This window comes from Toxotes jaculatrix, chromosome 15 (assembly GCF_017976425.1).
Source record: "Toxotes jaculatrix isolate fToxJac2 chromosome 15, fToxJac2.pri, whole genome shotgun sequence".
NCBI lineage: Eukaryota > Metazoa > Chordata > Actinopteri > Toxotidae > Toxotes > Toxotes jaculatrix.
In genome coordinates, this window is record NC_054408.1 from 20730852 (window position 1) to 20757559 (window position 26708).

General features: G+C 41.4%; 1 protein-coding gene across 2 annotated transcripts in view; it reads left to right on the forward strand.

The window, feature by feature from the left end:
* The window catches only part of tmeff2a (transmembrane protein with EGF-like and two follistatin-like domains 2a), a 99270-nt gene that overhangs the window by 66112 nt on the left and 6450 nt on the right, over positions 1-26708 (forward strand). The window contains exons 5-8 of one of the 2 annotated variants that reach the window (XM_041057497.1): positions 14041-14137; positions 22710-22858; positions 24837-24893; positions 25467-25596. In XM_041057497.1, the coding sequence (XP_040913431.1) occupies positions 14041-14137; positions 22710-22858; positions 24837-24893; positions 25467-25596 (433 nt within the window). The remainder of the gene's footprint in view (positions 1-14040; positions 14138-22709; positions 22859-24836; positions 24894-25466; positions 25597-26708) is intronic. The other variant, XM_041057498.1, reaches the window with a different exon arrangement.

A 26708-nucleotide genomic window follows, 5' to 3' on the forward strand; every position in this document is an offset into this window, starting at 1 on the left:
TGTTCTGTTGTGATCATGAGCCACTCAACAACTGAACAATAGCTACTCATGGTGCAGTTGGAAAGCACTTGAAACATTGTCAGCATGCCCAAATGAGCTCTGAGAGCTAGCTACTAGAAGCAGCCACGCTAGCCATCAGTAATAACTGCATCAAATGAGACAGTATATAATTACATTGCTGGTCAAACGGTCATTACTCATCTTGTTCGTCTTGTTTGTTTGTCATGGGGACTCATCAGGGTCTGGGTCTGGCGTGTTTCCACCTGAACGGAAGAACACATATACGCAGCAAAATATGGATGGATTTCTGATGGATTGGTTCCAGTTGGGGCTGGTGTTAGTTTTGCCTGTCTTTTGAACTTTTTAAACTTTGGACAGAACCAGGCTAGCTGTTTCCCTGACTTACGGTCTTTACGCTCAGCTAAGTGTGTCCCAGCTGTTGCTTCATAGTTAAAATAAAGACAAACAAAGAGTAGAATCTGTGTTTTCATCTACCCCGCAGCAAGAAAGTGGTGAAGGCTTCCTTTGCAAAATGTCAGACCCATTTATGTCACATACAAGATGTGGGAGCTGTAATTTGAAAAGTGGAAAAACATTTGTTGTCATGGAAAAAAAAGCACTTATGAAACTCTTAGCCACAGTGGTTGCATTTAATTGCTACAGGATTTTGTATTGCAGGAGCACTTGAATACCTTGCACATCCATGGCTCACCACTAATGCCTGGTTAGACTACTTCACAGGATTGAGATTGACATCTCAGACTGTGCTTGACTGACATCTTCCAGACTTGCTTTGTCAGTTTTCTTGTCACCTGTCAGGGCAGGACGATTTATACCTTTATTATAGTTATTAGAGAATCAGGTTTGGTGACCTCATGTAATTCCCACCATAGCTCTGCGTAACAGCAACCTGAGCAGAGATCTTATTAGCCAGAATACCCAGAACACCTCTGTGAGTGATGGAGGTAACTTCAATGTAAAATATTTGCTCATCCATTGTATTTGAAAGGTTGTTGTGTCTAAAATTTGAGGTAATTTTTAGCATACAATCACAGTATAATGAAGTGTGTCTTAGTACCTATCCACTGAAGCGCTACACAGTTGCATAGGTCCAGGTGAGCTACTAGTGGCCCAAGCGGACAGGATATTTTTTGCAGAAGGACCACTCAACAAACAAGAGCACATCACAATTTTCCACAAGGGTGAATAGAAAAAGAGAGAGAGAGAGAAATAGAGGGTGTTTGCTATTCCCTGCCAGTTCATTCCAGTATATTCCCCACATTGTGCTGGGGCTTGGATAGTAAATATGCCAAGGTTAGAGAGCCTAGCTGCTGGTGCGAGCAGAGAGGGAAATTAATTGAATTTCCAACAAGCATGCTGATGTGAGATATGGATAGGAAATTCAAAATCCCTGTGCCCTGTGTGTATGAGGACAAATAATAGAGTAATGGAGGGAAGGAGCGAGAGAGAAAAAAAAAAAAAAACACTGGCCAAATAATGGCGATCCATTGCGTTTTAATGCCTTGGTGGCACTATCTGCCTAATTCATATAAAATTAGAATCATCTTTGTTGGCCAAGTATGTTTGTGCATATGAGGAATTTGACTCCAGTACCAGTAACAGTGCCCAGGGAGATACACATGGGCATACAGCAAAAACAAGGACAACAAAGCTGAGCAAAGATAAATAAACATAACCATATGAATATTATGCACAATCCAGTAGGGGGGAAGAAGCAAAAACAATGGACACAACATAGATTGTCTATATACAACTCAGCCACCAGGAAGTAGGTGGTGCAAGGTGTGGGAGGAGCCCTGAAATAAATACTAAGTGGGCAGTGTAATAAGTTACTTTATATACACTGGGGTCCAAAAGTCTGAGACTACTTTCTCATTCTCTTTTGATATGTACAGAACACAGCCTGCTTGTATTTATATTTAACAAGTGATGGATGATGTATACATTATTACACAATGTGAGTTTATAACTAATATAAGTGTAATTTCTAGATTGTATTGCAGGGTTACTGCACAGAGATTGTTTCTGATATTACATGACTGATTAACTGTTCGTCTGAGTGATGGCATGTGGGAAGAAACTGCTCTTGTATCTGGGTGTTTTGCTGGCTCCTGAAGTCGACTGTCATTTCCACAGTTTTGAGCTTGTTGAACTCCAGGTTTTTGGGACCGCGCTGTGATGGGGGATGTCTTGGGGACCAGGATGATGGTGGAGCATTTGAAACAGTAAGAGACTTCACACAGCTTCAGAGATCCATTGAAGATCTGAGTGAATGTGGGGGGCCAGCTGGTCAGCGCAGACTTTCAGACTGCAGGAGGTGTAGTTGGTTGAGATGGAATGTGAATGTGGGTTTATCAAATCCACTGTAAAGAAGACGCTTAGGTTGTCATTCAGTTGATGGTTCTCCACCGTGTTGGGGGATCGTTTCCTGTAGCAGGTGATGTCCTGCAGACCTTCTACACCGATGCAGGGTTGTTAGCTGAGGACCTGTTTTTCAGCTTTTCAGTATAGTTTCTCTTTGCTACTCTGATCTCCTCGGTCAGGGTTACTGACGTGGTTGCAACAGTGCCTGTTTTAACTGGAGGTGGAGAAAGCCTTAGTGGGGACACACGTCCTCACAAAAACTGAAGTGCAATGTCACGGTGTCAGTGAGTTCATCCAGGTCTGTAGTTGCAGTCTCATAATCACTCCAATCAGTTCAGTCAAAGCAGGTGTGCTCTTAAAGTTACCATAACATAATCAGGAGAAACTCTGGATGTTCCATGCTGGTTGTATGGTCAGTCAGATGTTGTAACACCTCGCCACACAGGCTTGAGTCGGGATGTAAACGTTGACCACAATAAGAGAGTAAAACTGCAGAGATTAAAAAGGTGTACAGTTTATGATGAGAGTTTGGACTGCAGGTTTTTCTTAACATTTGTAGACCAACTTCAGATTCCACTTCCCCTCATTTTCCCAGATTTTTCTGTCGTGGTCCACTCAGTGGAGATAAAACCAGGCAGCTGTAATGAGCTGTCTGGGATGGATTTCACACAGACAAATTTAAGTGAAGCACAAGGCAGCCGGGCGTGAAAACTCAGACTTTATCCTGTTGATGAGCGTCAGTTCATCCGTTTTCTTGGCTACAGAACAGAGATCCGCCAGGTGAATGGACGGGAGCGCTGTTCAAAGTCCCCGCTGTCTTAACTTCAAACGTGCACCTGCGCACTTTTCCCACCTTGCATCTCCTCCAAGCCCCAGAGCTAATGCTGCTCCGACTGAAATCTCCACAAAACTCTCTGCATTTGTGAAGATGGATAAAAACTTTGCAAAAGGTGGAACAAATAAACAAGCTCCATTTATAAATGTTTATAAAATGGACTTGAAATTAAGCAGAAACAAAGGCATGGATGATTTAGTGTGGTTGATTAAAAAAAAAAAATCCTTGTTTTCCAGCTTAATGGACAGAGTGCTGTGGGCCAGAGCTGTGGCTTTGTCATAATGCATTAGTAAAATCAAACTTAAAATAGATGAGTGTCCTCTTTAGGGAGGAATAGCCTGCATTGCTTTTTCCCTTTGTTATTTGAAGTCCAATGTGCCTTGCTTTAGGCTAGTTCAGCATTTTTCCAGATTAAAAGAAGAATCTTGTCTGGGACACAACACAGGAAGGGACTGCTCAAAAAAAAAAAACAAGCAAAAAAAAAAAACCATAGCAGATATAGAGGAAGAAAGGCATGAAAGCTGATTCTACGTCCTGTTGTTGGTGAAGCAGTGCACTGTGAAATGCTGTTTGCATAATAATACTGAGCTGTTCCAAATTCAAGATGTTTAATACTTATACTTATACTTATACTTATAAAGTCTAGGTTTTATGGCATAAGTCACTATAAACACTAGGATTCATTTGTCTTGCAAAGGCACATGACTAATTGAAGGACTATATAAAGAAATAGCCCCATATACCACACTGTTGAAAGCAAGATGGCCAAAAACAGAAAGAGAGCAGGGGTGACTCGTGTGACTTTTGGTGGACTTTCATTGAAACTGACATGAAACTGCTTTGTGTTAAGACAAAAATGAATACTGATGCATCTGGCAATTATTATTGTTCTCAAAAAAATGTACAATATCATTTAAGTATTAGTACCAAACCTTAAAGAAAAAAAGATGGGAAGATCAATATCAAACCATACCAAACACACGTTTGTGCTTTAAGTATGGGCCTAGTTCCATGAGGCTATCATCTTAGCTTAGCATATACACTGGAAACTGGGAACCAGCTAGCCTGGCTCTGTCTAAAGCTCCAAACAGGGACCTTCAAATTCTCACTAATAAATATCTATTTGTACCCAAACAGAAATATAAAAACAAAAAAAGTTGATTTTATTGGGAGTAACTGTTTCTTGGTAACGAGTTGCCAGGAACAGTGACTTCCGAGAGTCTTATCGTCTCTATGAGGTTGCCAGACAACCAGCGGAGACTCCATACACCATGTCATTAAGTGAGCTTTACTGGTGTTAGTAGGTGTATCATTAAAATTTGGACAGAATCAGGCTGCTGGCTTCCCCCTGCTTACAGTCATTATGCTACCTCAAGGTAATTGTTCAGGCATAAAAGTGGGGTCAGATAAAATGTACATCCTTAAATGGCAAACTGTTACTTTAAGTATGCTGTGTGTGAAAGAGACCATATCCAACCTTAAACGGAAGCTTGCAGTTAAATTTATTTCACTTATGTATCCAACACTGAAGAACTACACACGCCATATCAGAAATAAAGAGGTGGTGCACATAGGTCACTTTTCTTGAAGTTTTTTGAGCAACCTGTATGTACTTTTCCAGAGCTCTGGTTGACTGCAGATAGGTGACAGGATTCAAAGACAGTCACTGAGCCATTCAGGCGAGAGGGGAACAGAATGCCGGGTTTAATCCTCTCAAAGCTGGGGAAGATGAAGTTTTAAAGCCATAATTCCTTCTTTTAATCCATTCAGAAAGGCTCTGACCCAGTTGGGGACCTTGTTCATGGATTCGTTAACAGCTGCACAGTCACTGCCAATGGTGGTTGTACCTGGCTGCCGGTGCACCTAGTTACTGTTGGATTTGGGGCAGTGAGTCAGAGGTCACTGTGTATGTGTGTTTCTTCAGGCTTTGAATTTGGATTTTGTCTTGTTATTTTTATTGACCTGTTCAGGGGATGGGGAGGATTTTAGATGAACATTTATGGCCATAACTGAACTTGCCCTGGTACCCATATATCTTGATTCACATCCCCTATCACAGAGAAATGCATGCACGCATTGTTTCATCACCCGTCTATTACTCTGAGCAAAAAGTGGAGAGAATGAGAAACACAACTTCACACAACTTTCTACTTGCAGAGTGTATGTATACCGTAGTAAATGGTCAAAACTCCTGCAGCTAATTATTATTTACCTTTTTACCAGACAGACATGTTCTCAGACATGAGGATAATGTAACATTCAGCTGCTTGGAAACTGTAAGAATCCATCTCCTCATCAAACGGTGTGGTCCACAGAGCCTGTAAGAGGCAGAGCCCAAGCAATTTAACAAAAAGCAGGTCAAGGGTAGTAAGTAAGTAAACAAATTTCTTTTGGGGGATTTTGTGAGTGCTCTGCACTTGACCATATCTGACCTTTTTGAATCAGAATCCGAAAAGGGACGGAAATTTGTCTTTGACACTGCTTTGCCTTTGCACTACAAACTACCTGTGAGATGAATGAGGAGAACCAACAATCTGTTGAGACAGTAAAGCTGCAAGGTTGTATGTGAATCATCTTCTCAATTGCAAATGATGGGTGTCATTTCTGATTGGATTGTGTTAATACATGAGAGTAATCCAGTTATAAATCCACCTCAGTGAGGTCATTCTCTGAGTTATGGTGTGGTCAGGCCACACTTGGCCAAACGAAATCTCCTGCGGCAAAACTCACCCGCTGCAGTCTGACAGCATCACTTCTTCTCTGCTGCATGTATAGTATTATTTTGCTTATGCGATTATAAACAAGAATATTTAATCTTTCTGTTCCCATTTCTCAAACAGGCTGGATAATGAAGTGCCTTGCTTTTTTGCGTGTCAAGGTTCAATCACATTGAACTCTGCTGAGATCAATTAGCAACCAGAACCAAAAAGGTCTACCCGGCTCTCTCTCTCTTTAGATGAATTCAAAATAAGGTTTGGTCTGATTGCACCTTCAGTCAGGTTACAAGGCTCCAACTGTTAAAATCTGATGCCTTTTTGTCAGTGGGGTGTAAATAAAAAGAGCTTTGTGTCCTTTTAAAATATAGCTTGATGGATTTTATTTTTGTTACAGTAGTGCTAACATACAGTGTGCTTTGTGTTTCCCTGCCAGTGCCCACCAAGCATTTTGACGGCATCATTATTTATATCGCAGTCATTATTTTCCCGTGCCTGATTCATTTTGTCATTTACGTCACCAGAACAACCGCCCTTGGCTCACTTTTTGGAGGAGCTTGGCTTCTCCTCATCGGCCTTATGGCTGACAAATGACTTTGTGAAAAGCGATATGGTCTCCTGTAGGAAAAAAAAAAAAGAACAGAAATTGAATCCTGGCCTCTGTCTGCAGTCTCATCTGTCATCTTTTCAATATTGATGTCCATTATGTTTATGGATTATTCTCTGGCCCAGCTCACCCTGTCAGATCAGCCACTTGGGGCAGTGGCCCGTTGATAATGTCATTTTGATTGATGGCCTTTATAGTTTAATTGTCAGCACGCTCTTCTTTTAATGGAGCTCCCCACACAATTGAAAGATTACATCTTAGATCAGTCAGAGTTCAAACCGTGTGTACAAGTTGCACTGTGATGCTGATGCAACGTGACTGTACCATGGATTCTGTATCATCATCCTGGGCCATTATCAGCTATTTGGCTCATGTTTATTGCTTCCTGTATCACCTTTCATGGATCACGTGTCTGTTTGCGGGAAGAAAACAGCCCGCGGTAAGATTTATCACACCTGCCAATAGGCACAGTTCTGTTTTGCTGGCTTTGTACATTTATCCTGTGGCCTGTATACAAGTCCTTTGGAAAACTCAATGCAATTGAGTGTGTTTATAATGAGTAATTTATTAGGTACATCCAGCTAAGCCTATTGCCATCTAATACAACAGACCTGCATCTTCATAAAGGTTATAATGTTCAGTTTAAGACTGCTTTAGAGCGTGCTGAATCAACTGTGTGATTAATTTGAAGGCTATAGTTTGTGCTACAGGGTGTTTTGCCATGTGCCTTTACAAGTATTTTGTTTTTTTTTTCCCTTAACTATCTTTATCGTTTTACAGTTTTGTGCATGGCGAATGACGTAATATAATATGATACTACAGCATAGCCGTCACATTTTCCCATAATCCACTGACCCATCCAGATAAATCAGTTAAATGCACCAGGGAGTTTGAATAAATCGCTGTAAACATGTTTTTTTCTAAACCTTCCGAAGGGGGATTCAGTAACAATAGTGAGCCATGTGGGGTTTTCACTGCGTCTGTTTCACCGACCACACACAGCCACGTGTAGGATGTATCAGCCTGAGTCTCTCTCTCTCCCTCTCTCATCCCTCTCCTCTCCTCTCCTCTCTGTCTCTCCCCAGTGTATTTGCAACCAAGGTCGTAGTGGTCCTGCTCTGTTTTCCAGGGGTGTGTGGGCTTCATTCATCATCTGTATGATAGCCGCACGCTAGAGTGCCCTAAATCTCCTGTCTGTGTTTGGGTGTGTGCCTTTGTGCGTGTGTGCTGGGGTGTGTGTGTGTGTGTGTGTGTGTGTGTGTGTGTGTGTGTGTGTGTGTGTGTGTGTGTGTGGTGTGTGTGTGTGTGTGTGTGTGTGTGTGTCTGTGTCTGTGTGTGCGCGCATGCGTGTGCTCACTCAAAGAAATGGTCTCTCATCCTCTCTGTATGCTCTCTCAAATGAACGATTGCTCTTCCTCTCTCACTCTCTGTTCTCTCTTAAACTTCCTTTTAGTTTCACTGATGTATCTATATAAAGAAAGGCACCAACACACCATGACTGTGTCCGTGTACATACAGTACAATACAGTGTGTGCTCATCTGGAGGAAATATGCTACATATACCGTTATATACTGTAACATCCAGCACAAGATGAGATAGTGTGTGGAAGAGTGAAAAGACAAAAACAAATACAAAATCAGAACAGAGGAACATTCGCCCCCCCCTCAGGTCGATATGAAGTGGAGGCACCTTTGGCAGCAGTTACTGCCTTGAGTCCACATCAATAGGTCTGTATCAGCTTGGCACATCTCGACACTGTGATTCGTCCCCTATTCTTCTTTGAAGAGGGACTTAAACTCAGTCAGGTTACATGGGGACTGTGAAATCTGGACTGAATTGAGACTGGGATGGTTGGTTTTAAGCCATTATAGTCACACCAGCATTACCACCATAATCTGCCGCTGAGACCAGAGATCAGTTTGTCTGTCGTTAGAGCACAGAACATTGTTCTTCACTATGCCTTCTGGCAAAACACTGGCCCAGATGTCATGGGAGGTTTTCAGCAGCCACAACACTGCGGCAGGTGAATCGCCCTGGCAACAGTGTGTCCCACCTCAGACATTTAACCCTGTATATCATTAAAATGACTCATGATGGCTGCTCTCACTGCTTTTGCATTGGCCTATATTTGGCACCTTACTGTACACTGAAGAGTATTCAGTGCTCTTGTATTTGTCTTCATTTCAAAGCAATGCTTTATATCAAAAGGATGACTGTTGTGTAGCTCTATTATAGTGTCTTGCTGCTGAAGGCATTTTAGAAGCAGTTGACATGAAGTAGCTCTCTGACTGGTGCCTTTCATAGAATTGTCTAAAGGTGGATTGAGGCAGCACAACACAGAAAATGTAACTGGAGTTAGTGCAAATTGTGGGCTTATCCCGACTTCTAAATCTGGAGGAAGATTATAAAAACGAGTCGTGTTCCTGGTACGTTTTGAGATCAGTGAAAGTCTGAGCTGTCACGGAAACACATATGAACCAGCTCTGTGTTCAGATGGCACATATGTTTGTTAGCTTTCAGCTGCAGCTATTAACTACACAGTCAGTTTCCTGGCTGTTCTGGATGAATAAATAAGAACCTAAATGATCCAGCAACTTTGAAAGAATAATTAAAGCAAAAATGTATTTGTTAAACCTGATTTTTATTTATTTATTTTTTTTATAATGTTGTTTGTCACAATGTAGTCATAAAATCACGTTGTTGCCAGCAAAATGACTGATCAGCTGTGAGCTTCACAGTTAAAAGTTTATCAACTGTTGCCACTGCAGGAGGAATGACATGTAGCACATAGATGCTACGTGTAAGACAACTGTTGGCAAAATGTAAATATTTTTTGTTAGGTAATGTACGCTAAAACCACGCAGCACAACTGTGCAGCTCTAACTTTGATAATATGGTGCGCTTGTTTCCACCTACCAAGTATTACTCTAATCTAATTTACAATTAAAAAAAATGCATTCATACTATTAAGGTAAAACCTTTCCAGCCTTTTTCTCTTTCTGCAGTGGAAAATACCGTCGTAGAACAGAGATCATTTGCAGTGCTGATGTGCCTAAAGTCAAATCAATTCTCACCATGATATAAACAAGTATGTGACTCAATGAGCTAATGTGCAAAATGCAATCCACACTCATGGCTTCCATTTTGACAGACCCCAAAACAAATATCATAAACTAAAATGTAATTGTTACATCATCACAGGTATTTTTTCCAGTTTGCTGTGCACAGTGGCTGCCCCTGGTTCCATTTCACAAGTTACAGGAGCTGAATCAGTCGAGCAGCGCTTGTTCACAACCGAAGCGACTCAGCCAGCTGCTGCAGTTAAATGAGCTCCGAGCTTGTCACGCTGGTTTCCTCCCTCACAGTAAACCTTTCCCATTTTCTGTGGCATCCTGCTGAGTGCATGGCGAGCGTCGTCGATGGAGTCTCAGGTTAAAATGCAGAAGTCACATTGCTGAATTCTGATTTTGTTTTTTTTTTTAATATGAATTTGTGCGTATAAATGCGTGCATAGTAGTTACAACATGGCCAAGCTCCAGACACCAGTAACAGGATTAGAGACGCTCTTTAACCCCAAGAGGAGGCCCCACAGCACCGTTGTGACTGATCCTCCATTTTTTGCTCCTCTGTCGTTTTATCCTCCTTATCTCCCCTTTAGCTCATCATTTTACTCTAATCTCTTCTTCTCTTCCTTGTAACTTAATCTTAACTTTTCCTCTCTTTCTCCTTCTCTCTCCTCCCGTTATAAAGTACCACAAAAGCTTCACTTAGATAGAAAAAGAATTGTGTTTCTTTAATTGTAGTGATTTAAAAAAAAATGTACAAAGGAAAGAAAGGATTTGTTGGAGATAAAGGTGAGGCTAGGACAGTAATCACGGAGGAGGCCAGTGTGGTCTGGTCCAAGGGTGGATCAATACTAGGTGGTGTAGGAGCTGGTGGGGGGTGATTGTGGGGGCACTAGAAGGGCTAATCATTTCAGTCATTACCCAGCCATGTCTGCTGATTCCAGGGATTAGCAGACACAGAAACAGGGGAGATGTTGTGTTAGTGCTACAGGAGACTCTATCAGGGATTTGAGGACTGGAAAACACCGCCTGTCCCCAGTCACCTCTGGTAATTGTGCCTGCAGTACCACGTACAGGGATCCGGTTATGAGCGTGTGAGAGTGTGTGAATACCAGAAGTGTCAGCTGTAGTGTGGAGGAGAAAAGGACAGAAGGAAGAGGGAAAGGAGACAGTGTTGGCATTTGCGTTGTGCATAAACATGGGCACACGTAAGAAATCCGAGCAGGTATCACAGAGACGTGTATAGGCTCTCTGGCTCTCTTTCTCTCCTTCTCCCCCTCGCTTTCTCTTGTGTGCAATTGTAGGAGAGTCGTGGGAGAGCTTACATGCTTGCCTGCCCACAAGCCTTTATGTGGAGCTGATCATTTAACAGAGTGCAGAGAGGCTCGAGAGGCTGGCTAGCTCCAGTGCCTGCGAGAGCGCTGCAAAAAAATTCACACACCACAACATACACGGCAGGTGGAAATAAGGGAAATTACATTTACGTCAGTGGTCAAAGAGTCACACCTGGCTAATTCAATCAGCAGCGGTTCCAGTGTCGACAGCATCCTAAACTCTGATGTGAGACAAAACAAAAAAAAAAAACAAGCCTGCATAATTGAACTGTCATGCACAGTTGAACACTTGAGAACAACACTGACAACAAGCATTGAAAGTATATGAATTAAGGTAATTGGATTTGCAAACATTGCTTGCATTAGTGGATTTTAAAGGGGAACTTGAATGTTTTTTTCACACCAAGATCAGTTTACCAGTCATGGGGAGTAGCACTCAGCCTGTGAGTGGTGCTGTGAGTTACGTAACGTTTTCTGTGGCTCCTGAGGAAAGTCTGAAATATTAACACGAGTGACAGAGATTACAAATAAAAGCCTTATAAACTGAGGGCACAGAGTTCGAAATAACACGTATATTTATCATGGCATGGAGGGTCCAGTGAAAATTATGCTATTGAGTTGAATTATGGTAAATGCAGGATGCAGGGTTTTTAGAGCTTGATCATTGCTAGGGGCTAATGACTCTCAAGCTGATACAACATTATAATAAACTCACTTTAAAGTTGCTACAACAGCACATGTCTTCTAACATCATAAATCAAAAAAAGGAGGAAAGAGAACATAGCACAGTGCAGGTTCAACATAATAATAACAATAATGACAGGAGGAATAACAAGACTAACAATAATAATAAAATTAATGATTGTAAGACTAATAACACAACTACAAGTAAATTAGATGTTTAGGTTTTTTCTTTCTTATTTTTTGCCTTTGTTTTTGGACATTGGTTAAACAAGCCACTTAAAGTGGTTTAGTGTTGCATGTGAAGCGACAGATTATGACATGACCTGATGACATTATGTTTTTCTGAACATGGAAAGCTCCCTCCAGAGCTATAAAAACACATTATACAACTGTTGTCACAGGGCTGAGTAGCACTCCTCGTAAGTGTGTAAGAATTGGTGGAGTGCCACTTAAATGAAATTAGATACTAAAACAGCATAGTGGACACATTTTGTTACGGTGAGGATGTGTGACCAAGTGTTTCCCCTCAGATTTCTGTCAGGAACTGTAGATAAATGTGAATTGTTTGTCTCGAGGCTGGTGGGTCTCAGTGGTGAACCGGTAGCTTTTAGTTTTGTTTAGCTGTGATGAGGTTCATGGTATCAGCAGCTGAGACAGCTGTTAGAGAGACAACTCACACAGCTCATTATTTTTAATTAGCTCCACCTTTTCATTCTGGTTACCTCCAGCTTTGCAGATTCCTCTGCTGGTCTTTCTCTTAGCACATACGCCACAGCACCGTGAAACTAGATGGCAAAATGTTTTTCACAACTAAAAAGCCATTTGTTTGAGATACCTTCACTTTATCAGCATTCAAAAAAGCTGATTTCAGTCATTTTCTTAGCATCAAACGTGGAAATTTTTTGAGACAAAGTTTTAGAAACACATGCGACAAGCCCAATGAGAGAAGAAGTGGAAGCAACTTTAAATAGATTTTAAAATTATATAGGATAATATTCCCTGAAATGAATTTTGTAGTGCATACTAAGTTGATTTGATGTTCAAGCTCCACCGGTGGGCTACGTGCCAGCGCAGGCTCACAGCCTGTAGTCTTGCCAGTCCTGTGACCTGAAGGTAAAGCTGTGAATACAGAATGTACATCTTGCCACCTGACTGCAAATGTTCAGCATTCAGACGACGCTGCCTCACCTCCATGGCTGCAACACCTGCAGCTTCAGACACAGCTTCAAAAGGGAAAAAAAAAAAAAAACACTGAAGGCAAAGGCAGGATGTTTGAAAGGAGCTTAACATCCTTAGCAAAGGAACTTTTCAATCTTGCAGGCTGCATTGTGTTTTTGGACACAGGCAAAAGAGACGAATGAAGCTGTTGGGATAATCTGACCCAACAGCAACAAAATCCAAGCTGAGAGTTATGGAGGAGGCACATCACATGCTAACTAGATTCAACAGGCAAAGAAAATGAACTAAAGTTAACTGACTTTGACCTTAAAACAAGAGTCATACCCAACTTAAGCTTGACAGCGGAAAATCAGGTTAAACCTCTCTACCAGAGTTCGTTCCAATTCATCCAGCATGTCACAGGGGATCATGAGAAATGACAAAAGTTTAAGAAGGGAGAATGAAATAGGCGACACAAGGGAGCAATGCGTGGTGGCAGCAGTGTGGGTGTCTGTGCATGTGTATGTGTTGGGGAGATTAAAGATACGACATGGGGAAATGATGCCAAGTTCCACCTCTTCGTCTTCTTTTTCCGCAGTTGTCCTCACGGGCCCTAGTAAGTTTAAAAATAGAGCTTGTCTAATGGAGAAGAGGGCCGAGGGGGAAAGAGAAGAAGAGTGAAAGCGTGCAGAGGCTGGAGTAGTCCTCTGTGGTAGGAGAATGCAATTTGAGATTGGCCAGATTGCTTTTTTTTTTTTTTTTGCTTTTTAACTCCCCTCTCCCCCTCGGCCGCTCATGAGGCGTGATATGCACCAGCGGGGTCCCTAAGCCGCCATAAGCCTGACGCCAGTACCCACACCGCCGCCAAGGAGTCGTCGCACTCACAGCATGAGAAAATCAGCGCGATGAAATAAAAGAGGGACTCCAAAAAGATCAGCAGGGATTTGAGAGTGATAGATGAGAGTCAGACGAGGAGAGTCTGGGAGGGAATAGAAGAGGGTGGAGACAAGGGGGGGAAGAGTGAATGGATGAGGCAGATAGCTTCTGTGGGATTATGGCAGAATATGGCAGAATATAACTGCACTGTTGTCCAAGGCTGATTTCTCACGGTCGTATTGCATTGGGAGAGATGCATTGTTATAGTTTTGTACACCTTCTGCTGCATGAACCAGTTGGGCTTTAAAAAGAGACAGGAAGTGTTGCCCTAGATGAAGCAGGTGTTACATGCTTTCCTTTGTCTCTTCCTGTCACTTTTAGGAGGAGAAGGCTCAGCTGAAGCCGGACCGAAGGACACATCCACCTGTGACATTTGCCAGTTTGGGGCGGAGTGCGATGTGGATGCAGAAGATGTTTGGTGAGTTTGCCCCCACAAATGCTCCTGTGAAATATATACTTGAAACTGCTGCTACTTTTCACGTCAGAGCCACGTGACACCGACTGACCTACACATCTAGAATTATCTTGGTATTTTTTAACACTCAAAAAAGAAACACAAATTTTTGCTATTTGAGACATGTTGGTCAGTTTGAACGCTGAGAATTTAGATAAAGAAACATGTCTTTATACTGCACACACCCGCTGATGAACACCCACTGAGGTTTAGTGTATGGTTGACCATTTAATTTAACCTCAATTACTAGAGCAGGGCACAGAGAGAAAGGAGATTTTCGCTTATACTGGAAATCCAATTACTGTCCTTACAGGACTTGGCAATGTCGGGCCAAAAATGACTTTGACTCACACATGGAAAACTAGTTCAGTGAAGAAACCATGTCTGTCATAAATTTAACCATTTACTACAGATGAGACAGGTGCAGGTAATATGTTATCAGCTCCCTGCATGCACTATACCAAGGAAGCAGCACTAAAAACAACCTCAGGGGTACATAATAAACATGCGGATGCAGAGCCTAATTAGATGGAGGCCCAAACGGTGAACTGTTTTCCAGCAGCAGACAATATCAGCTTTTATTTATTTGCACTCTACGGCATGAATGAAGCTTAAATGAACCACCACTAAGGATTTGGTGTGGAACAAGGATCAGCTGGTATCAGGGGAAGAAAGGCAGTGCCTATAAGAAATCCCAGACATACGACTGGAAATTAGAAGTGCCCTGAGAGTAAGACTCTCTCAAACTGCTTGATGTAATGGAAAGATAATGTACCCTGGTGTGCAATAACTGTAATGCCAGGGAACAGCCTCATGATGCATACCGAGCCTTGTTCCAAATACCAAACAGCTGGAGTCCACTCATCCCGATGCCACCCACTTCTCCAAATGCGCCTTAATATTCCACTAAAACACAGAAATGGATTTATTGGCAATTTCTCAATCCCCAAAGGGAGAATTCATAAGGTCAAAACAGTACAGTGTACTGTCAGTGGTGTGTGCACACAAAACTGAAAACATAAAAGAAAATGGTAAGGACATTTGCACCCACACGAGAAGACAATGGACAAGACGAGAGAGGCAGCCAAAGTCAATAAAACAGACAAATATTTCACAAATATTCCAGTGTCCTGTCTTGTTAAATGAGAAACACAAGTACTTCCTAATCTTTCAAAAGCCCCAAGGTGTTTTGATAAGAATGTTTCTGCTGAATAATCAGGCTGGTAATTGCAACCCAACAGCAGGTAATTTTCATCAAACAGCAGCCAACCACTCGCCTAGTCCAATCAGACAGCAGGTGATTTTAATCAAACAAACCGTCCGTTAATCAAACAATGAGTGGAGAGAGATGACTCTAATCAAAGGTGACTGTAGTCAAAGGTGACTGTAAAGAGATGTGTTATAATAATAATATAGGATAATGTTATATAGCATTATATAGCATTATTCTTAGTTTCATCCAAACAATACAGAGTAATAAATAAATGCTGTTTTTTTAATTTGTTAGACTCTGTTTGAAGTTTTCTTCACACAGAGCTTGAAGTAGCCTGACAATCAGACTCAAGTGGCATTTTCTTTCCACTGCATTGTTCAGTCTGACATTTGGTCATGTTGGTCATGTTCTGTTTAAAAGGGGGTTTTCATTGTGCCCTAACCAATCAGTAGTGAGCCTGTGGTGAAATTTAGATGGTAATGTTGATACCACTGTCATGTCTGTTAAATAAGAAACTACAGCCAGGAGATGGTTAGTGTAGTTTAGCATAAAGACTGAAAACAATCTGGCACTAAAACAGTGATTTTATTTTCTTTTTTTAAACTTTTAAACGCGTTAATTAGCGAGCTTTAGATTGGACAGATCCATCCAACCGTCTGGCTGTAGCTTCATATGTAACTGTGCAGACATAAGAGTGGCGTCAATCTTACAATCTAACAACTGGCAAGAGAGCGAATAAGCATATTTCCCAAAATGTCAAAGCCCAGTCATGCCCAATGCACGTTTTTGTTCCTAATGCCGTGGGTCTGTTGGATTGGGGCCATTACTGGGATCACAGCATGAGGCCTGAACACAAGTTAACGTACAACATCCTGTACAGCTACATCAGTCCCATCAGCGCTTGTCACCAATTTTCTGTTGCAATTTTTGTGGCTGTGGCACAGGAAGATGACCTTCACATTCTTAATGCCACCTAAAAAGCTTTGACAGACTCAATTGCTACTGTGACTCCAACCGAGTCACTGAAAATCCCTGAAAATTCAGAGGTCTGGAACCAGACTAGGCTCAGATGGACTCTAAAAACCTCTATGCAGTTGATGCATTACTTTTCAAAATGCAAACATTTTTGAAGGCACTTACAGGCTAACTACTGGTGGCTTTAACAATACTCGCATGTGGCCATGTCGCTCTCCAGTGCCATCTTGTCAAGCCATTTTGATGCTGTTATATATTTGTTTTTAAACCTGATTGATGTATTTATCCAATTTGACAGCAAAAAAGAATGCCTTTTGTAATGATGGGTTATTTTCATAATGTGCTTAGAAATGATGCTTTGACTTTCACTGAGCAGCCTGGTTGCAGAGAAAATTTTCAGCCCATTTCCCTGCAAAAACAACATTCTATTGATTCAGTTTGTTATCATTTCTCATTCACCCTCTGGATTCAAATAAGGAAAGGAAACACGTGCTCAACGACGTGAAACACTGTATGTCTGCCGCCTGAACTATAGTGCACTTGACCCTGCTGTAGCAAAGAGCCTTGCAATCCTCACACCACCCTTCTGTCGCTGGAGGCAGGCAGCAGGCAAAAAAAAGACCAATTTACCCCTCAAGGATCAATAGAGAGGCACGAAAACCCATTTAGATCCATTTGTGGTGTAAAACTGTAATTACCCACAAAAACCCATGCTTTCAAACCCATCAATAGCACCCATCGGTGCTGATAGAATTAAGGTAGAGGAGGAACAGATAGCGAGCCAGGGGCTCGGGGACACTTGCTGTGTGAACACCGGGCTTAGACCTACTAACAAAGGAGCGAGGGGCTTCTCAAAGCCAGCACTTATGTCCTTACTGAAGTCCATTCTATGGAGAGCAAAAGGGAATTTCAGTGAAAAGTCAAACACGGGACAACTAATAGGGCAACAGGCACCATGGGAGACTACCTTATTTTTCTTGAGCCAGGTCCATACACACACACTCACACACACACACACACACACACACACACACACACGCACGCACACACACACGTTTATACACAGCGTCCACTGGAAGTCCTCCACACACCACTACCACGGACAAATTATGAGACAGTGGGCCACTGGCCACATGTCAAAACCCTCCACACACAACTCCTCCTACATCGTAACAGGACACCCAGAATGAATTTGTGGTTTGCTTTTCATTTTGCTTGTTTTGTGTCTTTTTGTGGTGGAGCTTTTCTTTCTTTTTGTGGTCATTTTGCATCTCTTAGTGGTTGTTTTTCATCTTATTGTCTTCATTTTGTGTCTCTTTGTAGTTGTTTTCACCTCTTTGTGGAGATTTTGCCTCTTTGTGATTGTTTTGCATCTCTGTGGTCATTTTGTGCCTCTTAGTAGTCTTTTGATTGACTTTAAATATTAACACTTCAAACTGAGGCTCTGGCCCAGGGTCACTGACCCCTGTGACCTGCGTGCCCATTCAATGATCCATCCATAATAACTGAACTCACAATGCTTAGTGGTACAACACACCGTGGTGTTATTTTTACCTATGTATGTGTCTGTATGCGTGTCTACACAAGCTCTGATCATTTGTATATATACACCGTATAGCGTCTCTTCTCTCATGCCTTTTACTTTCTGTCACTGTCTCCCTCTGCTCCTCTCTCTCTCCTCCTGTCAGTCTGTCTGCCTCTCAGTTTTCAAAGGATTACAGTGAAATTTGAGGCTAAGGATTATGAAAATCAATGTTATATTCCGTTGCAATAAGGTTTGCTGCTAAGGATTTGTACACAACATGAAGCAGTCAGTGGATACGTTGGTCTCAGCTGCTTTGTGTGTGTGTGCGTTATACCATGTGTTTGTGTAAAGTGGCCTTTTCAGTTGGGAGCCAGCAGACAGTCTAGGGGGGGGGGGCTTTGATGGGAGGGAAATCGCAGGGAACTAATCAATAAGACACATCCTGCTAAGAAAGTATCCTTATGTGCACATGTCACACACACTCAGATATGTACAGCACACACATTCGCACAAAGTACTAACTTTCATTTAACACTTCCATACCCCTTTGAACCTCTCAGCAGAAAGTGTGAAGCAATGATTTCGTGTGTGTGTGTGTGTGTGTGTGTGTGTGTGTGTGTGTGTGTGTGTGTGTGTGTGTGTGTGTGTGTGTGTGTGTGTGTGTGTGTGTGTGTGTGTGTGTGTGTGTGTGTGTGAGAAAACAGGCAAAAACAAGATTTAGCACACAGTGATTGGTGTCTAGTGCATGTATATGACTGTTTGTGCACGCCTGTCTGCGGGTGTTCAAGTGTGTGTGCGAGTAGCATTAGGATGTGTTGACGCACTGCAGTCTAGTGGTATAGTGCCTATTGTGGAGAAAGTGAGAGGCCTCATTAAAAATGTATGGAGCCCAGATATCAGCCACCGACCAACAGCGGCCTCTCGGGATGGCCGAGACTCTGAAAGCTCTTCAGTGGTGGGAGGTTGGAAGGCGGTCATTTGCATGTGTTTCAATGTGTGCAGTGCTAAGCCTGTTCTCAGTTTGTTTTTTTTTAAGTGACGGATGTGTGGAAATTTCCTTTTAGCTCAGAAGCTCCAAAGACTTTGTTCTTAACTCGTCACAGTTCTTCTCCCTGCCTCCTTCGTGCCAAAGCTTTTTCTCATTTAGATACTTTTTATGATAACACAGACACATTTAATTGTAAGCCTAATCTTGTCTTGGGGGTGGCTGTTGCAGATTTATAGTCTGGGTTGTATCATTTTTAAAGGTTAAGCCCATTTTCTTTTCTTTTTTTTCTCACTAGCCTCTAGTGGTATCTGACTATGCAGATCATTTTGGTTTGAACTGATGGGGTTTTGAAAATTCTGTTTGTGGGACATCTGCATCCACCTTAACACTGTGAAAATAAGTGTGTGTACCTGACCCTCTCAGAGGATTTGACACAAAAATGATAGGTAAATTTGTGAATACAGAGATTTAAATCCAATTCGGTACAGAACAACATTTGACCATGAGTAACTACAAAAGATCTTCATTTATATATCAGATGCTTAATGAGAGATACCCCAGAAAATGATGTTTGCTGCCACAACAACAGCAATAGCTTCTCGGTCACTATTCTCAGTTGTGTAGAAAGATATTGCAATATATTGCTACAGATACATTTTATTATAGCACTGTGTGTTTTGCAGACTGAAAATTCAATGTAAATTCCAGGCAATGTTGTACAAGTTAGAGTCTGATTGGTTTTTTTCTTCAGTGGGAAGCTCGGCATATGTGAAAACACAGCTAGGTCGAGCACACTGACTGAGACACACACACACACCAGCAGAACAGACGGTACAGAGTGAGAAAGTGTTGAAAAAGATTGGTTTTTGATAGATAGCCATATCAAGATTTGCTAAATGTCACAGAGAATTTGTGTCAGATCTGTGATGTAGCTTTATTTCTGACTCTTATTGTGTTAATTTTTACCCCGCAAAGAATGGAAGGGAATTCAAATTAATTTTGGCCGCTCACAGTTAAAAAAATGACATTTAAAAAATTCAAAGACATCTCTTCCCACAGACGGTATCCTTGCTGTGGTGGATAGTACTCAGAACATGTTGTCACAAACAGTTTTTTTTTTTTTTTTTTTCAGGACTGTTTCTCCATTTCCTCTGAAAACTGTTGACAGTGAGGTATCAAGGCGGAAATCTCAAAACCTCAGCAGATGATACCAAACTATTTGCATGGCTCGAAGTTGTAAATCAGTGAGAGAGAAAATATGTTTTCTGTAATTTGGATGAGCTTATCCTTTATAGCAAGTCTCAGCAATTAGGTGCAGCAGTGGGCTAATTTTTTTTTTCGGGGTTGTTCTATGTGGACCTAACATATGTAAATACATATATACATTGACTATGTTTTTTTTTTTTTTGGTTGTTTGTTTTTGTTTTTTTTTTTTGTTTTTCAACAATAAAACAGATTTATAACTTGTTGTTTTAGGGCTTATCCAAAGGCAGATGCCACTTTTCTCATTAATTAATAACACTGCTAATCATTACAGCAGCTTCTGTGAGTTTAAAACTCCTTTGGTAATTAACATGGCACAGGCGTTAGGGCTGCAGCTAACAATTCATTTTCATTACTGACTCATCTGCCAGTTATTTTTTTCAGTTGAACAGTTAATGATTTTGTGTGTAAAATAGCAGAAAAGAGAAGCTGGACCCAGGGATTCTTTGCTGTTTTCACAAAAGCTGATTAAAATGAATATTCAGTCGACTAATCGATTAACTGAATGATCATTGAATCTGTAACTAAAATAGATAAAGAATAAATAATATATGTACGCTTTGTGTTGCATATTGACACTTTTTACATTGTTATTTACAGAAAATCAAAAATTACAAAAGTTTTGAGGCTAACCTTGAAGGGGAAAACTTCAGCTTTAGTTAGTGGCCCAAATATTTTTGTTGAAGGACCAGATTTGACCCACGGGCCACTGGTTGCCTACCACGGGGTTTGAAACGTGGTTTCACAGTCCGCGTGCCTTTATACAGCTGTGTCCTCTCAGATGCATAACGAAGCCTTTCTTCACATCACTCTGACTTTGCTGATCCATCATTACAACAGTAGCTGAGCACTGCCACGCTTTGCTGCACAGCATTTCAATCAACATCAATGTCAGCGGTACGAATCATCACGGCTGATTGCGAAAGTGTGTGTGCCTCTGTCTGTGTGTGTGTGTGTGTGTGTGTGTGTGTGTGCGTGTGTGTGTGTGTGTGTGGGCACACGTTGATGCGTTGGCGGGCGCCCACGTGGGCGTGTATGCAAATGCAGCTGTAAGACAGCTGAATGCCTGTGCTTTACGGAGAGCTTGGCACCAGGGGAAAATGAAAAGACCGGGAGAATAATGACAGATTTGTAATTACAGAATCTAGTGTTCAGCGCTACTCAGCAGCAACTGTCTGGGGAAGGCAATCTGGGTGTAATTTCTGCTGATCAGGCCTGCCACAAACTTAAGGGTCACGTATGCCAAAAAACACACACACACACACATATATATACACAAACACATATATGCACGTGCATGCAGGTGTGCATGCTCTTTCTCTCTCTCTCGCTCTGTGGTTTGTGCAGACGTTGTGTGCGCAGAGGAACCCACGCAGGCTCGCACAAACATAAGCACCGAAAGTCTCACACTGAAATTTCATCGAAAATTGCGCGGCAGCAAATTGCCCGGTTAATTTGCGAGAGCTAAAAGCATCAAGTAAGCTCCTGATTCACTGAGAAATGAATGCATTACAGCCTGCCACGAACACACAGCAGAAGCCTCAACTTTATGGAAGGAAGTGACCGATTCAGTACACAAAGAAGACAAAATATGACTCATTTAAAAGGGTTACAGATGAAAAAAAAAACAGCTTCGGCGTTTACTCAGTTAATCTCAAAAAGCTGCTCCAGCTTATACTTAAAGTAATCATGTGTTGCACAGAGTAAATATATTAATTTTAGGCTAGTGAGTGATTATCACTTGCTTGGTGAAATAAGAGAGAAATTTCCATTTAAAGGTAACACAGGCCACGCATTTGTGCTGGGCTGTTACAGTAATACAACAGACATGACCGTGGCCTCGAAGCCAGTGTTCTGCAGTTGTCCTCATCTTCATCAAGATCATTTTTACAATTTCTCAGCTCAGTGGGTTTAGTTGAAGGACTTTATTAAGACATGGTGTAATACCAGAAACAAGCTGTTCTGCACCCTTTGTCGACTTTTTTCTTTTCTTTTTTGGCAAGCTGTCTCAGTGTGTGCTATAATATTATTAGCTTATAGGTTATTATTTTCCATTTAGATTACTGTCAATGTTATCTAACATACATTTCCTATCTGAGAACTTTCAAAAAGTAGCTGCTCTTTGTGCTACAGTTTCCTGCACAACACTGAAATGTACAGCTTTGTTATCAGTTCTTTCATTATTAATTGCTTCCTGCCGTTGTAAGGGTACATCATTTGTCAATCACGCCCTCTGTGCAGCATGTCCCTTTTTGCAAAGTTAAATCCATTTGCTATTGTGTCAAATTGAATGTGCCAAAACCCAGTTTGAACAGGATTACTATGCATGGTCCAGCATCCTGACTGAGAGCAAGCTGTACAGTTCTTTTTTTTGTTTCCTGTCTGATTTTTAATCCCTGAATGAATTTGGGTCTGTGTCTCTTCGCAGTCAGACACACACATAAGTCCCTCAGGAATAAAGATGTTCTCATTTTCATTCATATTTCAGATCTTATTTATTTTAGATCTTGACTTCGATAATAAATAAAACACCAGGAACTTTACTTCTCTAATGTGATTTCCTGTTCTTTAGGTGTGTGTGCAACATCGACTGCTCCCACATCAGCTTCAACCCGGTGTGTGCCTCAGACGGTCGTTCCTATGACAACCCCTGCCAGGTGAAGGAGGCGTCCTGTCAGAAACAGGAACGTATCGAGGTCAAGTACCTGGGCCACTGCCAAGGTCAGACATTCAAACACACATGCACGCATTCACTGACTCTAAACGGCGACACCTTCACACACACAGCGGAAGCCGTCAGTCTGTCTGCCTGAGCAGGTGTTCACTTCAAGTTGAAGTGAGGCCATGAGGGCAAATGAGGCAGCTTGGAGAGCTAAATGCAGACAGCGTGATTCTGTATCTCCCTCCAGCTGCAGTTCCAGCCACATTTCATAATTAAAGATAGTTTCACTCAATCATATTTTGGAATAGTGCGCAAAGATAATCCTCAAAACCCCACATAGCCTTCGCTCGGATGTATATTGAATGGTAATCCTCCCTTTTTAGTGTAGTATCTTTTGTTTGAATGCAGCCTTTGTTTGTAATGGTTCCAGGGATAAAGTTATTTTATTAATCTGTGTGGTTAAATCCCTAAACTGAATCATATTGCTAATCCATGTGGGAGATGACAAAGGCACATACGAATTCTTCTTTTGAATATGTGGGTTTTTTTTTTTTTTTTTTTATATCGAGTGTTGATCCACCGACATCTTAATTTCTCCTTTGATTCATTTTTGCTTTAAGATCGAGCTGAAGCTGTCAGCAGGTGGAAAGAGAGGCAGATCCTTATCCACAGTCGCAATCTCAGCGAGGTGTCCAAATCTCAATTGTTAGCGGCTTTTATTCTGAACGAGTACATCTGAAAGCATTTGATTGGCTCCGCGTCCACACGGGACAAACGCGACAATTGATCGAGATGTGAGAAGCAAGATGAAAGCTTTGAGACGTAATGGGGAGTAAAGCAATCAGGGCTAACCAGCTCTTGGAACACAAACAGAAATCTGTATTCCCACGTGTTACACTCTTTGGGTCAGACCAGCCTGATCGATTTGATAATGCTTCCACACATTCTCTTTCAGGAAAAGTGGAGAGAGAAGCAAATGTCATGAAACTCTGGTATGAAACTACAGGATTTAGAAAGCCCACGTTAGCCTGGATTCATAGTGACACCTTGACATTTAGATTGCTGGTTTATAATATTTCCCCATGTATCACTTGTCATTTTATTGGGAAACAATTTTACATTTCATTTTTCTTTTTCTGGAAATAGCCCAGCCTTCTGCTGTAGTCTATACCAGTCAAACTAGTTAAAAGTAACTGGAAACATTGCTAAGATTTTTCTCACCTATACACTAGCACATATACATTTAACCAGATGCTCACAAAATCAAGCCCTGCATGATAAAGACCTTGAGTTGTCTTTGATGTGACGAGCTAGAAAAACTGAAATTTTGTAGCTGTAGTCTGTTTAGTTCGCAGCATTTCCCCTATGAGCAGTTTTAAAATTCATCTATTTTTTTCTTGTTTGATTTTTCTTAAGTAAATGTCATACACGCAAGACTCCAGCTTCTGACCTCATCCAAGCGCTTCTTTGTTTCTTTTCTTTTATTGTGCCTCTGGTGCTTTCTAAGCAAATAAAAGAGAAAAAGAAATAAGAATAATCGCAGTTTCAGGCACATTTCATGCCACAATTCTTGCATCATAAATCTAGGAAATACTTTTGCACACTTGGTTTGAGGGAATAAATTCACTGACCACCGAAAAAAATCAATTGCAATAAAATGATTATGATTGGAAGGAGGTTTTGTCTAGCCATTGTGAAAAGGGGAATTCAATGCAACCTCAATAAGGTGAGCAAAAATACATTATTCCCTCTGACTTTTTTTCTACCCGACTCTGCTCCACTCTACCTTTTGTTCAGTATAATACATTAGGGGAGATGGTCTCTGACTTCTGAAGAGAATGGTTCACATTTATACGCATTAACTAGACAGGCGCACATACCACAGGAGCCCTTTGTTGAGATGATAATTTACATTCAAATGTCTCTGCCTGCTCTGACATCAGTGTTAATGCGTAACTCCTAATGGTAAGGGGTTGGAGCTGTGGGAGAGTTTGTGCTGACCTGGGATCGGTTTTAATATGTCTTTGTCCTCTCCAGGTGACATCATAACTGGGAACAAAGGAGATGGACACTTTGCACGGACTGACCTCACAGGTGAGTGCACCTGTAATGGTGACAGATGCCACCTAGAAGTTGTGTTTCTATAGATCTAAACTACGACAGCAAATATATTTTGTATAAAACGCAATCGTGGGCTGGATTATGTTCAGAGGCGACATATTTTTTTAATAAATGAAGCGCCGCAGTTATTAAAGGCAGCGAATCACTAGGAGGTGGTTGAGGTGGTGGCAGGCGTACAAAGCACACGACTCTCACCAGAGACCAGGGATCCACAGTCCCATCTGTGCTTAGGTTCAGGCAACAAAAGCTCTTTGGTTAAGGTTAGGGAAAGATCATGGTATTTGTTAAATGTAAATCAGCACATTCTGTCTGAAGCCACTGTGAACCACAATCTTTCCCTAACATTAACCAAGTGCTGTGAGTGTCTAAATATAACCATAAATAAGTGCAATAATGCATCTCTTCCTCTGTTTTTAAAATCTGTCTTTCTTGTACAGTACAGTAATGTATGTGAGCAGGTGACAGGCAGCCACAAGCAAATGTGCTTTCAGTATTTATGGATTTTTGTGCGTGTGTGTGTGTGTGTGTGTGTGTGTGTTTGCACAGTAGAGGAAAAAGAGGACCCGAGGAATGGGCTGGCTCGCGGCCTGTACATCCCCTGTCCAGATCACTACAAAAACTACTGCGTCCACGGAGAGTGTCAGTTCCCCAGTATCCTTGCCCAGCCCTCCTGCAGGTATACACACACACACACACACGTACAGTATTACAATATACAATATGTGATGACTAGTGATGAGTAAAGTATTTTGGGGAATTTTTGCCTTTTATTTGAAGCTGGACAGTAGACAGGTGACAGGACATGAGCGGGGGGTGACGGTGGAGACACTGCAGTCAAAGTATGCGATTTGCATCTCAAGCTCTCACAAACATTATAATATTTAAATACATGCTCTGGAATCTCCTTCCAAAATAAGGTATAATTTCAGCATAATACACTGAGTCAGGACTATTGATTATTAATTCACAATGAGAGGAACAATTTTTCAATAGCTAGCAATCAATGAGGCTACACTTATATTGGCTTATGGATTCTAATGTAACAATCAATTCAACTATATTGATCTTAGCTAATATTGGCTTCAGTGTTTTTACAGTGTAACTCTGAGTGAAGTATGGGTGTAAACAAACCATACATTAAGCAAGAGAGCTCAGTCTGGGTCTTTGTTTGCACCAGAGGTTTAATGATGCTCTCCCACTGTCTCCCTCCCCCAGTATGTGGACACTGAGAGAAAGCATGTAGCAGATAATCAGTTGTAAAATGTAGCAGTTGTTAGGTAAGTGCTGGAGCCCATTTAATTTTTTAATCAGACTTGCTTATGTTTATATATTAATTCAAGTCAGTGTGCTGAGATGGATTTTCTGAGATCCCTCCTGCTACAGTAGTAGTAGTAGTAGTAGTAGTAGTAGTAGGCGGCCAGGCTGTTGACCAGTCAAAATAAGCTCCAGTGCTTCAGATAAACCCCATAATGAATTTATCACTACTTGATGTAGATGCTCATTGCTCCTTTCACCAGGCATTAATGATCTTGTTTCGGAAGTTACATTTTGATCGGGTAGTGATTTCATTATCAGAGCCCACACTTTGTGGCATCGTCATCTGTCTGCCAGTGATAATACTTGGCTGTAAACACGCCGCTATACTGCTGTCAACTTCACTGATGACTGACTCCTCCAGTGTGTCATCAGCAAGGCCCTGGAAACTATGAATTTTTTTTTTTTTAACAGCAGCAAAAAAAGGAAAATGGAAACCAAAATAGAAAATATAACCAAACCCTTAACCTTAGT